The sequence below is a fragment of the Dermacentor variabilis genome, unplaced genomic scaffold, assembly GCF_050947875.1.
Source record: "Dermacentor variabilis isolate Ectoservices unplaced genomic scaffold, ASM5094787v1 scaffold_12, whole genome shotgun sequence".
NCBI lineage: Eukaryota > Metazoa > Arthropoda > Arachnida > Ixodida > Ixodidae > Dermacentor > Dermacentor variabilis.
Window position 1 is genome coordinate 29,986,421 of NW_027460280.1, and position 17,494 is coordinate 30,003,914.

General features: G+C 44.0%; 1 protein-coding gene across 3 annotated transcripts in view; it reads left to right on the forward strand.

The window, feature by feature from the left end:
• The window catches only part of olf186-M (Ki-ras-induced actin-interacting protein-IP3R-interacting domain olf186-M), a 110,255-nt gene that overhangs the window by 16,670 nt on the left and 76,091 nt on the right, over positions 1 to 17,494 (forward strand). For all 3 annotated transcript variants that reach the window (XM_075676424.1, XM_075676421.1, XM_075676423.1), the window contains 2 exons: positions 4,066 to 4,208; positions 16,976 to 17,027. In XM_075676424.1, the coding sequence (XP_075532539.1) occupies positions 4,066 to 4,208; positions 16,976 to 17,027 (195 nt within the window). The remainder of the gene's footprint in view (positions 1 to 4,065; positions 4,209 to 16,975; positions 17,028 to 17,494) is intronic.

The following is a 17,494-nucleotide window of genomic DNA, read 5'->3' on the forward strand; positions in this document are numbered from 1 at the left end:
AGCCAGCGAAGTAAAGCTGGATACACATCTTGGTACGTGGGAGCCCCTACTTGCGACCGCTTCAAAGAATATGTCTTGCTGTAGGCCTCCAGTACCTTCGACTTGTTCTTCAATATTGTGGACAATGTCCAGAGGGGCACGCTGTGCCTTTCAGCCAACTCGGTCTTGGAGCATATGTTCTTACCCGCTTCTTGGATCAAGCAGAACTTCTGCTGCAGCATTAAAGTCTTATACTTTGGCATCTTCGCTCACTGGCACTTCTGCACAGTTCAGAAAAAAAAAAAAAAAAACACCATGCTACCTGCAACACCCCTAACCACCACACACACAAAAAAAAAAAACGGCGCAGACCAGCATTACACGTCGCCACAGGCGCGGAGATAGAATGGGTGAACAGCAGCTAGTGGCAGCGGCACGGAACACGTGCTGACGCTGTGACCACTGCGACTGCGAGGAGTGTGCGGAGTAGGGGACGAAAGCACGTGACAAAAACGGTACGGCCGCTGCGTTGCAGTGACGCACGTCTTCTTCTATGCAGGCGCGCATTTCGGCACTGCCCGGGGCATACCGTGGACTGATTTTTGGGCTCAGTACTGTGGGTCTGGCGCTTTATCTATAAATAATCGCAATTACTATGTGGCGACGCCTCGCAGCTCTGAATGGCCATCATTTCGTCGGGTTTGTGGTGAAATGGGGATTGGGAATGGCTGCATAGCAACCCAAATCTTCAAATTAACTGGGTTGGCCTAGGCCGCCGGTTCGAATTATCCGATCAAATTTACATTGGAAAATAAGGGACCACAGAAAACCTTAGAATTATCCGGGATTTCGAATTAACTGAGTTCGAATTAACGAGGTTTTACTGTATCTCAGAAATGAAGCTTTGCAGTTCAAGAAAAATCTGTCTTTTTCCCGGATTGGAACCCAGGACCAATGCTTTTTCAGGGAAATCTCCCATCTGAGTTAATCGGGGGGGGTCTCAGTAAATGTCCACCTTGTGGACTGTCCATTTTGGCCGCTGCTTATTGGCTGGAGCTGAACTAGCACCAAGAAAACGGGTTTTTGGGTGCCTGTTTCTTGCTGGTACCCAGCTCAGCCAATCAGCACTTTAGCAGCAGCCGAAATGGACATGTCCACTGGGTGAACATTTACAGAATATCCTTCCTGGAGGCTAGCAGATTGCAGAGCGAGGCCGAAAATATTCAGCAGCTGCACAAATCAGTTCTGTGGAAGCCCGCAAGGTAGAGGAAGGTGCATGAAGGAGAAAATTGTCATTTACCTGACCTTGGCATGAAGCTACAAAGGAAACCCATACTGACCATCAAGATGTTTAAAATGGGCTCCCTTTCTTGGATATGAAACCACCACATGACTCAGCTGATACATGACGACATTACAGGTGGCTGTTTTTGCCATGTGTGGCTGGTTTTGCCATGGTTTCGCCAGTAAGAAATGTAATTGCACTGTGGATTTTCGATGCCTTTTAAAACAATATCAAATAAAATGTGTTGGGCATTTCTGCTAGTGTGTAAAATAATACTTCTGTATGCTGCATCTTTGGTCAGTCTAGGTTGATTTAAAGTCACCACTTGTATTTCCTTTTTCTAGTGCCTAGACGATACCTTCATTTCTACTACTGGAATTCAATCTTTCAGGCTGAAAGCAATCTGGTGTGCATTTTGAAATTTCAGACTGCGGGTGCTGTGTGGTTAGAACAGTGACATTTCTATCATTACAAGTGGAGAAAAGATAAATGTTAGTAGTGCTCCTTTTAGGCACTGTGACAGCTCATTAGGAAGAAAAGGCCTTGTACTTTGCTGCTTTATTTCTTTTTTATATATCTTTTTCCTTTTTTTCTTATGTGGGCAGAATTCAGGAATGGTTCGTTTACTGAGTTCATTCATTGGGTTCATGATCAAGAATCCCAGGTTCCAAGTTGATCCCTCAACTGTGATGTCTCGCAGTCCTTGTGTTGTTTTGGAATGGTAATGTCAGTCAATCAATCCACTAAAATGAGCAAATAAACATGGGTATTTTATTCTTTCCTCGGTGCAACACCTTGAGAAAACATATTGCTTGGCTGGTTGTGGACCTAGTTTCTGTGTCTGCGTCTGCATTGCTTGCCTATGCTTCATGTTTTTTTTATAGTGTGCAGCTACCACTTCTGTTGAAAAGTAACCCGCATAAATTCTGGGGATCCATTTTTCCTCGTGACAGCTCTTGTACATCTTATGTGTGAAGAGCGAAATGACTAGTGATTCACTATTAATCTCCAATGCCTTCAACGCATACTTTAAGTCCGTTTTTACTTGTGATAATCATATTGTTCCTCCTTTTCCAAACATTCATTCGACTTGCCCCATTAATGATACCTTAGTTAGCACAGAAGGTGTCTTAAACCTCATACTAAATCTTGATACAAAGAAAAGTGAAGGGCCTGATGGAATCCCGACTTTGTTTCTCGTTCGGTATGCCTTATGGACTTCACGATACCTTACTCTTATCTTCAGTAAATCACTAACTTCCGGCATAGTACCTTCATCATGGAAGATGGCTAAGGTGCTTCCGTTACATAAGTCAGGTAGTAAGCAGCATCTTTCTAACTACCGGCCAATATCTTTAACACCATATTCATGCAAAATAGTAGAGCATATAATATACAAACACATTATGGAATTCCTTGAATCAAATAACATTCTCTCTAATGTACAACATGGATTCAGATGAGGTTTTAGCACCATAACACAACTTGTCAAGTTCACGCATGACATAGCTTCTAACACCTGGATAAGGGATTTCAAATTGACGCTATATTCATAGATTTTTCCAAAGCTTTCGATACTGTACTTCACTCAAAACTACTGTCCAAACTAAATGCCATTCTTAACAACCCTCAATTAGTGAACTGGATAGAAAGTTTTTTGTCTCACCGCACTCAATTCGTAAGCTTTAACTCGATCAATTCTTCGGTGGTGGATGTGTCATCAGGCATCCCTCAAGGCTCGGTCCTCGGACCTCTACTTTTCTTACTATATATTAATGATTTGCCACGCGAGATATCATCTAAAATTCGAATGTATGCAGATGACTGCGTATTGTATGACATCATTTCATCTCCCTCTGAGCATGTTCGCCTTAGTGAATCATTCGTCAGATTTTGTAAATGGTGTGAAACATGGCAAATGAATATTAACTTCCGTAAGACTGTCGTTATGTCCTTCTCTAATAAAGCTAACCCGTTCCTTTTCAGCTACGGATTTAATGATAATTTAATTCAACGCGTTTCTGAATATAAATATCTTGGTCTCACGTTCACCACTAACCTGTCCTGGTCAAAGCACATTGATTCCATTACGACTAAAGCTCTACAAAAACTCAGTTATTTACGTCGTACTCTGTCTAATTCTCCGCGCGACACTAAATTACTGTTACATAAATCTATTGTTCGCCCTATACTTGAGTATGGTAGTATCGTTTGGAATCCCTACAAGCAGTACGAAATAGACAGAGTGGAGGCCATACAAAGGAAAGCCATTAGATTTGTCTACCGACGTTATGACCACCAGTTCTCACCATCGTCAGTCATGTCCTCACTCAACCTGACATCTCTCGCCGAACAGCGACACGTTAATTCTTTAAAATTTTTTAATGGTATTATTCACTCATCTTGTCGCCTCTCCAGTAATGAATATATCACCTTTGCAAAAATCTCTTCTAGTAGGAGACATCACGCGCTTAACATTGCACCATTTTTTGCACGCACTAATACTTTTAAATATAGCTTTTTCCCTAAAACAATTGAAACATAGAATTCGCTACCAGGAACCAACCGTTCTCTCCCATTAAATGAATTCTTGTCTGTACTCCCTCAACACTGCACCTAAACTTTCTTTGTTGCCTATTGTATTACTTTCTTGTATTTTATTATCCACTCCTGCTCAAGCCCCAGCAGGGACTGCAGTATGTGTAAATAAATAAAATAAATAAATAGTTCGCACTTGAATGATTGCCTAATGTTTTTTTTTTTGCTTCATTTCTCCATCCTGTGGCACTGGAAATGAAAAGGGAGGAGTCAAGCAACATACAGCCAGTCGAACTACCGTCTATGCTGCACCAGGATAGTGGCTATCAGAGCCACCTGGAATGCCCTACGTTGGAAGCTCCCATCAGTGAGACACAGGATGACAATCTTAGCCTTGGTGCCGAGGGTGAGTCCCGACTATGCAGCTGACCCATATTTGACGTAAGGTTATCTTCACTGGTTAGTCTTGCATTTGTAGAACTTAGCATGAACATGTTACGCTAAAATTCTTTTAGGCCATCCTTCCTGCATTTTGAAGCAAGTCTGAAATGATGACAGCTTGTGTTTAGTGGATGAATACACATTGTGGAGAAGTTAAAATGAAGGCTTTGCCTCTTTTGTACAAATGTCTGTGGTAGTAACCTGATTACCCAGCAACAACATGGTGCTGTCTGAAGTAAAAGTGCTCATTGGAAAACATTGGTCTTCTGTTGTTTTATTGCACATTCCGGGCTGGATCAAGGAATGAAGAGAGAGAAGAGCATGAGCGTACGGTAGGCGGGGATGCTCTGAATTGAAGGCACGGCAGTTCCCAAGTATTGCGACTCGGGGTCGAGCAGATGAGGACGAAGAGGAGATGAAAAGCTTTATACCGTATATGCATATAGCAAGTAATAGCAAACAGGTAGCGGTGTCTAAGAGCGCACCAGACCGACGGGGTGGCTGGTGGTAACTCTCTCTAACAATGGGCTGGCTCTGCCTTAAATCCCTTTGGGTGTCCCATCGTCAGCAGGAACGAGGCAGGACCAGCGCTGACGTCAGCCGCATTGTTTTCCTCTTTCGTCAAAGGAAAAGTCCAAGGAGAAGTTTTTCGTGGTAGAAGTTCAAGGGTGCATAAAACCGGTCCCTACGGCAAGGGGTCAGCAGTTAAAGTTTAAGTTAATGAAGTTAAATGAGATTGAACAGCATACGCCCTTTTTCTGAATGAGAAAGTTTCCTTAGTAATTCACCACGGAAGCACGTAGGTAGGACGTTACTAGTTTACGAAAGGTAGCCACGCTCATTGTGCTGGTGTTCTGAAATTTGATGACGCAGTACTTTTGGTGCTGTTCTGTTTCGACTTTTACACCTGTTAAGTTGTGTTTTCTATTAAATACGACCTGTTCATCAATCTTTTACTGCTTTTCAGTGCCGGCCAGCTGAGTCACTTACAGATAACGTTGTGCCCTTTTGTGGCTTCTGCCTTATATACTGTGTTATTTCAAATAAGGAATTAGTTGATAGTCAGCGCATTGTCCCATTAGTTTTTCACCCATTTTGTCGTCTGCGCTGTTTTGCCATTATATACGAACTACAGCAGCTCAGAACCCTAGGTAAAACGCTGTGGCTGAAGAGCAGCTAGTGCAGTGTTGCCTCTCATCCATTGTGTTGTGTTGCTGGGCACTGCAGCACTGTTGTCGCATCCTTGCACAAGCACTCTGCAACATTATTTTCTTGTGCTTCAGTTCTTAAAGGGTGTTCTTGAAATGCATGCTAGCGGAGGTATGAAATGACTTCTTAAGGAGTGGTTCGGTATTGTTGCTTATATTTTATTGAAATATTCTTGTTCTTTTAGCGCAGTAGACTTCGTGAGAGTTGGAGCCGGGCATATCAAAAGGGGGTAGGTTTAAAAAAGGGCTTACGCAGTTTGCTTAAAACATGGGGCCGGTCCTGACCACCCGCTTCAAACTCAATTTAGTGCTGCTTTTGTAAAAGTCTCCTTGTTTTAAGCAAATTACTGTGTAAACAGCTTTCGCTTAGTCTCTGCAAAGCGAGCTCTGCTAAGGCATTGCTTTGGTGGCTGCAAAAGCGGCCTTCTATAGAATGTGAGAAGGTTTCCGTGGCAGCCTCTCAGCTTGAGAAATTCCAAAAAAATGTTGGCGTGAGATCACAAGCATTTTGCCACGTACTTCTCAATGGCTTGCATGAGAAAACTCCATGTCCATCAGCTTTGGTTGTTTTACGTGAAGCTTGCTGACATCCTTCTCCAAGGCATCCAGGTGCTCCACGTAGTGCAGCAGAAGGTCCCTTGGGAAAACAAAGCCCTGGAGGGACTGAATCATGAGCAGGGCCTCCTGCAAGGACAACATTGACGCAATCTGCTGCTCAACTGTTGAGGCAACCGCTGCCGTCATTGGCGTCAATGTCATCGTCGCTATCCTACATGTTTGGGCAAGCTTGTTTGTGACAATTGCCTCGTCGGTTAGTTCTGATGCGTCATCAACATGTAGAAACTCTTCGAGTCCTGAAGCATCCTCATTGACTGTGGACCAAAGATCAAACATCACTTCGTCAGTGCGCGCTTCGCAGGCTTTGTACAACTCACTGCTGCCTTAGGAAAAGCACTTTCCTAAAACAGTTCTGCACTGCAGAAGTGCTTACTTCGGACTATGCACCAAAGATAAACTGCACGGCTATCAATAGATTGATCTTCAAGTCTGGTTGCTCCCTGCTTGTGCACATGGCCATGGCCATCAGCAAGACTAACTTGTTCAGGACGCGGCGATGATACCTTACCTTAAAATTGGCGATCACACCAGCGTATATGGGCTGCAAGCCTGCCATTGTGTTTGGTGGCAGGAAAAAATTTCCACGCTTGAGAGCTTAGGCATGGAGTGGTGGGCACTACAATTATCTAGGATGAGTGCCACCTTCATCTTAGATCGCTTGATATGTTCATCTAACTCCAAGAGCCACTCATGAAAAAGTTCTCGCATCATGCATGCCTTGCAATTGTGACGGTAGCATACCAGTATTCTGGCAGCAACGCGAAACCGGCGGAGATTTTTGATTTCCCAATGACAAATGTGGGGAACTTGTTGCTCCCTTTCATTTTGGTGCACACAAACAGTGAGGCGCAGTTTGCTGTTTTTGGCGCCCTTGCATGTGTCTCCTTTGAGTGCATTTGTCTTGGATGGCAACACCTGAAAGAACTAATTCTCTTATATGTCAGCGTCAACATAGTTGTCGAGGGTGCGAGGCAGCGTTTACTCCACCCATGTCTGCTTCGCCTCCACGTCAAATGAAGCTCTCTTGCTGGTGACGGCTTTGTAAACAATGCCGTGCCTTTCTTTGAAACACTGTACCGAGCCACCACCTGGCTGGAAGCCCACATTGTTGATGAGCAGGGCAAACTGCTTCGCCTTTGTGGCCAGAACTTGCCCAGTGATTGACAAGTTCATGGCACGGGCACCAAGAAACCTCTCAACCTCTCGTAGAGGGCCTCTTCCACTTCCTCATAGGCACCTTGTCGAATGCGTTTGCACCCATTATCTACTGAGCAGTTTGTTGAACTTCTCTGCCGAGCGAGTGATTGCCGACACTATTGATTGCGATAGCCCATACTTCTTCACCAAGTCGCACACTTGTTTAATGTCTTTGTAGTCCTTCATGATACTACACTTGGTTTCCAAATCTGTAGCAGTGTGCTTCCTTTGCACCGGCAATGTCGTGCATTGCCAACGTTCAGCAGGTATATCAGCCATCGTCTTTTCCGGTGGCATTGCCAACCGAGGTGGAGAAACCAAGTGGCCAGGAATGACTTCGACGCAACCAACAAGGACAAGCACAAGCGACTTAATCTGTTGACAGAACTGCGCAGAATGTGGGACCAACAAGCAATCTGGGAGCAGTGTAGTTGGTGCAGTCCATTCGTATTTCGGAGGGTGGTGCAGCATAAAACTATGGGTGCAGCCCATTCATGTTTGGAGGGATGGAAGTGTGATGTGATGGAAGAGAGGCGCGCAGGCTGACGATGTGGAGAAGGCTGGAAAACATGCTAGTGTGTGAGTGCACGGCGGCCATTGGGGTGGTTTCTCTTTTTCTTTTTTCTTTTCAAGGATTTCGCATTCGATTACCTTTTGTCACGGACACCCAGCAGCCAGACTTCATCATTATGACCGACAATGGGGCATTGGGGTATTGTAGTAAGCAGGTTATTCCACCATGGAAAACGTACAAAAGTTCATTGTGCAGCAGCCTCTCATTGTTATAACCAATATATTGTTAACGCTAGTATCACAATACGTGGATTCGACTGTATTGTACAGATTTTTCCTTCTAATTTATTTCTTCTCATTCTTGTAAATTTCCATGGGCTTTTTTTTTTCGATTGTTGCCATCCAATTCGCTGTCTCTGTTTCTCTCACCTTCTTTCTGATCACTCCTGATTTTCTATTTACACTTTCAATTAGTACCGTGTACTTAGTTGCGAACTTTCTTGACCTCTTCCTCCATTCTGTGCCCACGTTTTTTAGGTACAGATAGCTGTGCACTTTAGCCGCCTGTTTATTTTAATCCATGTTCCTGAGTCTTTCTTCAAAACCAATTTTGCTCTGCACTTCTCTGACTTCAAAAGTGACCAAACCTATGTTGCTCTGCACTGCCTCATTTGGGCTTTTACCGTGGGCTCCCAAAGCCAACTCCGCCTACCGATCTTTGGTTAACTTCCAACCCTGACAAAATTATAAAATTTTAGGAACAGAATGGCACTTGTGAACGTTGGCGTTGGCAATATTACTCCTTTCCAGATTACATGCACCACCTTGCATTTATTATGGTCCCAAAGTGTTTCATGCTTCATTATTGCTTCATTCCGCTTCCCCTTTATTTTCAGGTTATCTTGGTGGGTGCTTGAGTAAGCCTTTCCTTCATTTATGTATAGCAGAACCTCCTTGATACATTCTCATTGCTTATGTTTTCCCAGCACGAACGTTTGCAATCGAGAACACAAAAAATGACTTAATGAAGCTACGCTAATTTTTTTACCTGTTCATACATTCCCAGAAAACAAGATTTTTTTTGCACCAACATTTAGCACGTCGCCAAGCTGTGATCGTAGATACGTTTTCCGGCCGCTAGATCCCATGCAAAGAAGGAAATGCGTGAGGTGTGCGCGATCGGGAACCATATATAGATGCCTGTGGTAGCAGCTTCACCATAATACTAGCCCGCCTGTATCACATGAAAACGCCGTCGCGCACTCAGTTTCTCATTTCAGTAGCAGAAAATCTTCTCCGGGTCATCGCACATGACATTCACAGCTATCACTGCCAATCCTATTGTGATAAGCATCTTTGCCTATCTGTTTCACAGTGTGTGGTGCCGTCGGAAGCACGGCACCGTTCCCTGCTGCAGACTGCGATTGTACGCGTTTTCTGGCCGCTAAATCCCATGTGAACAAGAAAAGGCATGAGGCTTAAATGGTATATAGCTGCCCATCTCACATGAAGATGAGAGCGCAAACAGTTTCTGATTCCGGTGCCAGCAAATGCCCGCGTGGGTCGTCGCACGCCGCATTCGCAGCTATCGCTGCCAAAGCTATTGTGATAAGCATCTGTATCTCTGTTTTACAGCGTGTGGTGCGTAGTGCCATTGGTAGCGTACTGCACGCTTTTAGTAGGCGATAAACCAAATGTGCCATCGTTCCCTGCTGCAGGTGGTGTGATGTGGGCATCACATTTCACTTTGGTGGCATCTGGTGCCACCCACCAGCTCGATTTCGTTTCGGTTTCCCATTGCCCTCTTAAAACACAATGCAGTGGGAAAACAACAAAACCTGTCTCAGGCCGCCAGAGCACCACCAGCTTGACGCATGTCAGCGTCTCGTGCCACAACGATCCAAGCGACGCGTTGTATTTCATAGATGTCAATAGTTGAGTCTGTCAAATTTTTTAGTTACTTTGATCGTACGTTTTCCAGGTCAGTACGTTTTTTCTCGCACTTTTTTCCAAACCGTATGAACAAGTTTCTGCTGTATACGCCGAGATATTTATATTGCTTGACTATGAGTTTGACTTGCTGTTGAATTGACATCATGTAATTACTCGTCTCTTCACTAAAGATCATAATTCCCAATTTCTATGTGCTTAACTTATGGCCTAAATTTGTCACTGCATTGCCACACATATTTGCAAGAGTCTGTAAAATTTATTGCATTGTCCGCTAGTAGCACTATGTTGTCTGCGTACATCAGTCTGGGGACCTTCCATTGCACCATTTGTCCATTACGCAGTAGGATAAATCAACCCTTAATTCACTGTTTTCCAGTCTTCTTTCTATGCCCTTATCATGAAGCATGAACAACAGTGGAGGCAGAGGACATCCTTGCTTCATTCTTTGGTGAATTTCCCACACTTCATTACATTTTCATCCTTTCCATACAATTGTGCAGTTCTCTCTATGTAGCTCCCTCAGCAGCTATAAAAATAGTCATCTATGCCTTCATGCTTTTAGAATATCTCATAACAATTCCCTGTCTATGTTGTCATAGGCTTCTCTAATATCTAGAAATACTATCCACAAAGGTCTATTCTAATTTACTGAAATCTCTATGCACCGAGTTAGTACAAACATATTATCCTCTAAATGTCTGCCTTGTCTGAACCCATTCTGTAGTTCCCCCAGTACATAATTTTTCTCCACCCACTTCAACAGTTCCAATTTTATGGCTTGCATTGTGATTCTATATACATCACTGACAGTAATGTAACTGGCCTGTACGAGTTCATCTTATCCTTATCACTTCTGCATTTGTAGATGAAGTTCATCTTGCTTTCGTGCTATCCAACCAGAATTTTCTTTGTTCTATTCACTTGCTCTATGGCAGTAGTCAGCAGTACCTTGCTCTTTGGACCGAGGTTTTTGATAAGCTGTATTGGGGTTTTACCTGCGGCTGCGTTATTAGGGACATTCAGCTTTTTTTCAGTAAAAGCTTTCTATGCTCAGTTTTGATGTCTCAGGCTTCTCTGTTGTTGCTGGATCTGTTTGAGTCTGAACTACGCTTTCTTTCATGCTGAAGTTTTACCACATAATGTCTATGATGTACCACAGCGCATTGTATCCCTCGAAGATGTTACCGTATTCATCCCTTATAGCCGTTTGTGAGCTTTTAGTTGAAACCCTGAGTGCTCTTACATGGTTCCAGAATCTTTTTGGTGTGCCTTTGTCACTTTTGCAAGTGTCATGCACCAAACGTTCACTTGTACATTTAATTTTAATTTTCGCTTGCACGATCTCACTTGCCATCATGGGGACTTGGGCTAGTCGGTACATACTCGACAGGGGAACAGTGCTAGACGAGGGACAAGGGAAACACGCACCAGTGCTGACTGACGACTGAATTCTTTATTAAGAAAGGAACACACATATATACGGAAAGAAAACAAAGGTACATCACTGCGCATGACCAGATAAGAATGAGACCCCGATTAGATTTTCCCCAGAATTATTGCGGTTGTTAAGGTATGTTAGGTCTGCCTCAATCAAGGCCAAAGACAGAGTGCTGATGCAAGACACACTATTCGCTGCGATAGCAGCAGCCGCAAAGATCTTGCGTGCATGAGAGTCATTGTAGCATTTATGAATCGCGCACCATGAAAAATCAGGCCCCTTAGTACAGTGAATGTCGTGTGTGTCATACTAAGGGGCCTGATTTGCATTGGGAACTTATGCATTGTGTTTTGACTATTTTTAACTGGGCTGAAGGCCTTCTAAACACATCAGTGTGAATAACCTATTCCAGCATCGCAGTAAGATATAAATTAAAATTTAGCGTATTCACACAGCAGTGCTTCTGCTAAGGAAATCAAAATTTATGTAACACATGGTAAAGTGCATACATAAAAACACAGTATTAAATAAAGAAAAAGAAGGTACCCAGCAGCAACAAAATAACATCAGTTAACTAGATCGTTAATGCTTAAAACTTAAAACTTGTTAATGTGATGTGGCTGAGAATATCGAGGATCTGGTCTTGTATCGAATGATGAACATACTTCGCATTCACTGCTCTACCATTCAGTTTCTTTCAAATCAACAGTGCAGTCAAATCAACAGTGCAACTTTACGGCAATGTCACATCTCGAGGTCGCGGATTTGATCCTTACTGTGGCAGCCGCATTTCAGTAGGGGCTGAATAAAAAACGGCGAAATTCAGTTAAAGTTTAATACTTGCGCCACGATGCGATGTGCCATGTGAGGCAATGACAATACTCAACCCTCTCAGATGTTATAAAATTAGGCGCATAACAATGCCTCAAGCAAACACTTCTCCCTGTGTGTTCTGTGTACTATGAATAGCAGGTGTGCATGCAAAGAAATGTTTAACTTCAACTCAGCGCTCTCACATTGGGCTGAACGTTGAAAAAATGAAACATTCGCCGTCAATGTCACCGCTAATTATCATCAATCAAAGCAAACAGCGCAGAAAGCTTTGCGTACATCGATTCCCACAGTGCGTGGGATCTGCATAATTTTTCCTTCATTCCTTCAATATTCAATATTGTCATATTTGCCAAACAAGTTCAAGAGCTCAACAAAGTTTCCCTTGTTTTCACTTGTGGCACTTCCATCGTGGCCCGTCTGAGCGATTCCCTGAACGGCAGTGAATCACAAAATGTCTGCGACTCTTGCTATACAGAAGTGATTTTCCTGCACCTTTGTGGAGTATGCATCGCTGAGATGTGTTGCAACTGACTTACTCTGTCCTCCCGACTTCATCTGCGTGTAGGTAACTCACAATGGTCTGGCAAGACTTATGCGCAAGTGAGTTTTCGTGCTTTCTGAAACCAGCATCTTTTTCTAGGGCTTTTTTCCAGTTACTGTATCCGCCATTGACAAATGCAGATTTCTCATTGGCACCAGTAGAAAACATTCTGCAAGGGTAACAGAAAGCTGTGTCAACCTGCACACTGTACTCCAACCAAGGAAATAGATGGTACCAGTCAAAGTGGAAGCTTCTGCTCAATTCGCCGTACTTCTTAGATGGAAATGGGTTCAGTATTGGCTGTGTAGGTGACTCTGTCTTAAATTTCGAAATTTCTAACTGGCCTGCATGGTCAACATCCACATCCGAGGCGGTGAATTCGGTCGCGGAATCAGGTTCATCCCTTGCTGCACATGATGTGGAAAGCTTGTCGCACTCACTGTCCATTTGCACCGACAAGGACGGACAAGCGTCGTCAAAAGTGATACTGTTCAGTCTCTTCAAGCAGAATCAAAACGGAGCCCTGAGGATTTTCTTGTTCGTGGAGTGTCTCCGAATCTCCCATTGTTGAAGCAGAAAGCTCGGTGTGGACACATTATTGCATGGCCCGCTTGCTTGCATTTGAAAAAAAGTCGGCAATGGACCTTTTCTGTGGTGACATCCTAAAGCAACCCAAAGGTCCTGTGGCGTCGACCATACGTTGGAGCCTCTTCCGGTGGCGAGATGGGCTGGCGTTTCCTCTCGCAACATGAGCACTGCTTGCTTGCGAGCGAGCAAACGAACTGGCTGAAGTGGTTGGTGCCACTGCTGCAGTGAACTAGAAATCTAGAAGGGGTCAGTGCAATGAGCGGAATAGCTGCACCGCAGCGTGAATGGTTGCACCCAGGGGCGATTGTAGCTGCAGCGCTGTTATCGCTCACTGCTGAAGCTCCTGTTACATCTCAATACGAATAAGAGCATTTCTTAGACGTTTACCAGAGGCAACTCAACCCATTCATCACCCGTCTATCCAGAAGTCAACGCAGCTTTGACGCTGACCGTTGACGGGTCAGGAAAACACCCTCTACATGAAAATGACAAGCTGAACTAATGGATGAAAGGGGCCCAAGTCGACAGCCACCGAAGAACAGCGCTGACCTTAGATTCCCAGGTTTCTATATGGTCACATATTTCATACTATCAGAGGCGGAGTTTGGCGAAACGGCATGAAATTCAGAGCGCTTGTATACATGACAGTAGTGCGGCAGGGAAGGCAATGATAGAAACTCGCATGGACTTTGCACCGTGTCGAATGCGCACATACCCTCTGGAGCTCCCTGGGCATCTCCACATTAGCCTCTTAATAGCTGTAATTATCCATGACTTCCTGCAAAAGCATTGCAGAAACTGCAATGCTTACCTTTCTACTAACGTGTAAGTCCAGAGGCTAGCTAGATAGAATGGTAGAAAGGAGGATTTCGGGAGAGAAAGCAGAGATAGGGTAGAACAGACGCAGTCGCTAGACGAGTGAATAACAGCGTTTCCACTCTTCACTCGCAGTATTCATTCAATGAGAAGAGATGGGGGGATAGAGAAAAGATAACATGAGAAAGCAATGAAACGCTAATACTATAGACACGACAGTGGTTGTGGGGAAACGGGATAAATTTAAGTTCAAGGTACGGTAAGATATGTCCCTGCTATTTCTGAAAAAGAAGCACCATGCAAATATGTCAAGCAGACAACTTACGTAGGGCATGCTGAAAAAGAGCCGCATTAATTAAAGCACACTGCGGGGTCTAAGCGACACCACGGAAGCATCGGCACGTCAAATCAACAGTGCAACTTTACGGCAATGTCACATCTCGAGGTCGCGGATTTGATCCTTACTGTGGCAGCCGCATTTCAGTAGGGGCTGAATAAAAAACGGCGAAATTCAGTTAAAGTTTAATACTTGCGCCACGATGCGATGTGCCATGTGAGGCAATGACAATACTCAACCCTCTCAGATGTTATAAAATTAGGCGCATAACAATGCCTCAAGCAAACACTTCTCCCTGTGTGTTCTGTGTACTATGAATAGCAGGTGTGCATGCAAAGAAATGTTTAACTTCAACTCAGCGCTCTCACATTGGGCTGAACGTTGAAAAAATGAAACATTCGCCGTCAATGTCACCGCTAATTATCATCAATCAAAGCAAACAGCGCAGAAAGCTTTGCGTACATCGATTCCCACAGTGCGTGGGATCTGCATAATTTTTCCTTCATTCCTACTACCGGATGCACCTGTCTATGGGCTTGGTGGATTCCTGGCCCAAATGCCACTTCGAGCCACAACACGTCCAAGTGTGTTGGCATTCGGCGCGCGTGTTTTTACAGACGGGGAGTGGATGGCTGACTAAGTGGTGGCGTCTTGCGAGGGTGGGTGGCTTACCAGGTATTTTTGAGAGTAGGCAGTGTTGTCCCGATGGTGGTCTGTGAGAAAAGCTGCGGCTTAGAAGGGTCATCACCTCTCAACTTGTTTGACCTCACTTGCGATTTTGTGGCCAAAGCTATTACATCCCACGCACGAACTTGCCAGTTCATGCTAGCAGACCGAACAACAAAAAAATGTAGCCCATTTTTAAATCTATTTAGAACTGTTGGAACCATTTTTATCTCATTGCGGCAGTTCGCGCTGTATTTCAAGCGCCTATTCTATCACAAGCGCGAGGGAAATTGCTTGTGATCAGAAATTTTCCGTAATAAATTGTTATGCTTAAACAAGGCCGTCCTTTGTAAGTGGCACTGCTCTCATACATCTGCCTCTAAATTATAAGACATCAAAATTGACATTTTGTTTCATACCGCCCACCTTGGATCTGTTTTTTGGCGCTCTAGGAGAGGGGGGCAAAAGGGGGTGGCGCCCCTCCCCTCTCGTGCCCTCCCCCTTGCGCTGCCCCTGGCCCCCAAGGGCTCAAATCGCCACAGACACGTCTGAAATAGCTCTGAAGCCCTGCCACTACACTTATTAGGCGTATCAGTGCTCCTACTGTGATAGGAGACTGCGGGTGCACGCGTGTTTAATTAAAGGAAACTCACGATATCCCATGACAATTGCCCCTTCTAACTTTTGGTATGCTCCACTGCGTAACACTGCTGTATTGGGGCGAAGCTGACATTCGGAAATCAACATTATGCAACACGCCATGCTTTCCGCTCTCCTAAGCCATTGGCCAGGTTTACAGAGGCGGAGTCGGCGCCATTGCTAACAGCGGTGAATTGTTTACATGAAACAAACGGCACCGAAGAACAAGAAGCTTGGTAGCGAGCTTCGAAGTAGCTAGGCCTAGCGTTGCCGTAGTGTGGCTGCGGCTTCCAGCGGATCTGTGTGCGAGAGCGCCGGCTCGAGGTGGCGAAATAATCAAAATGGCAGTGGTGGTGACTTCGCTTAATGCCGTTTCTAACCTGCGGTCATATCAAAAAGTCCGGAAAATCAAAAGGCGAACGTTTTTTGCGTTTGAAATTTCAGATGTTCTTATACTTTGACTCAAAATGTGGGGTGGGGCCGCGAAGGCGTCCGAGATATCAGGCATGTCCGAAAAATTGGAGGTCCAGAAAATCGGTCGTTAACTGTACAGGGTACCCGTCACTAACAGAAGTAATCGGTGATGCATGCCTGCACACGCATGCACACAAACTTCTGCAACGTTTTTTTTATTTTCGCGCGCGGTGGGGAGGGGTCTCTCCTAAGCTTTTCCTCTATGGCGGGGTCAGGGGAATGCTGGTCGGAGGCGCTGCCATCTGATTTGGCGTGCTGCTGAGAGCATTGTCAGAGCACAGTATTTTCGAATTAACCATCACAAATGCTTGTGCGTTTGTTTTATCGGGCATTTTCGGCCATTAGAATACACACAACTTTGATGGGACCACAGAGTAAGTTCGAATAAACCAAAAGTTCGAATTAAGCATGTTCGAATTAACGAGATTTGACTGTATCTGCAAACAAAGGTTAGAAATGCTCACGACTTACGTAGTTCTACAGAAAGGAAGAAAAACTTGACACTTTAGTACAAGTTGTGCTGACTTGACAAAAAGGTTACTCATGCATTTTTTTAAGCATGTATTTGTATATCTCGGGGGAACGAACTGTTTTAAGCTTGTGCAGTTTCATTACGAAAAAAAAAACTAGATTGTTTTTTTAGTTTCAAAGTACTTGATGTACAGAAAAGGGGAAAATAATGTGAATATAGTACATTGGCACATTTTCATCCATAATGCATTACTGGTTAAATTATATTGCAGAAATGACCCTGTGTTATGTGCAGTGATGCATCCTCTTAAGGCCCTTTTGCCTTCTTTTCCTCTTTTCTTACTGCTGACTCGCGTTAAGACTCTGGAAATAATGTTCCTGTCTTGTGTGCCTTGATATGTGTTGTCAGGACCTGAACATTTGCTTCTGTCTCTTGTAGCTCGCACAATGGATGATGCGTCACTACTCCAGCCCAAGTCTGCCCAGTCAAGGTAATAAATATGCTTGTTTGGATTCTGGAATCAATAACTGAATGTAACGAAGTTTAAGCATTGCATAATACAAATGGTTTAAACATTCATTATAGCTCGCCATCAAAGAACGCTTTGGATTTAACCTACTCTATACAAATAAATAAAAAAAAGACAGAAGTCTCCTTAATGGCATAAAGAGTAACACTGTAGACTCCCGTTAAATTGAACTTGAGAGGATTGTGAGAACCTCATCTTATTGGAAGTTATCCACAGTCCTCAAATACCTGCCATCCATGGTACGCCCAAATGTCCAGGACACAATATAATAAAAGAAAGAACAATAGAACCAAAATGCAGACATAAAAAGAGAGGGCTATTAGATTTGCTTGATACAAAGCATTGCTTTATGCACTTCAGCTATTGGAGTAATTGTTGCTTACTGGCACTATGCAAATCCATGCACTGGCACAAAGGCTGGCATTTCA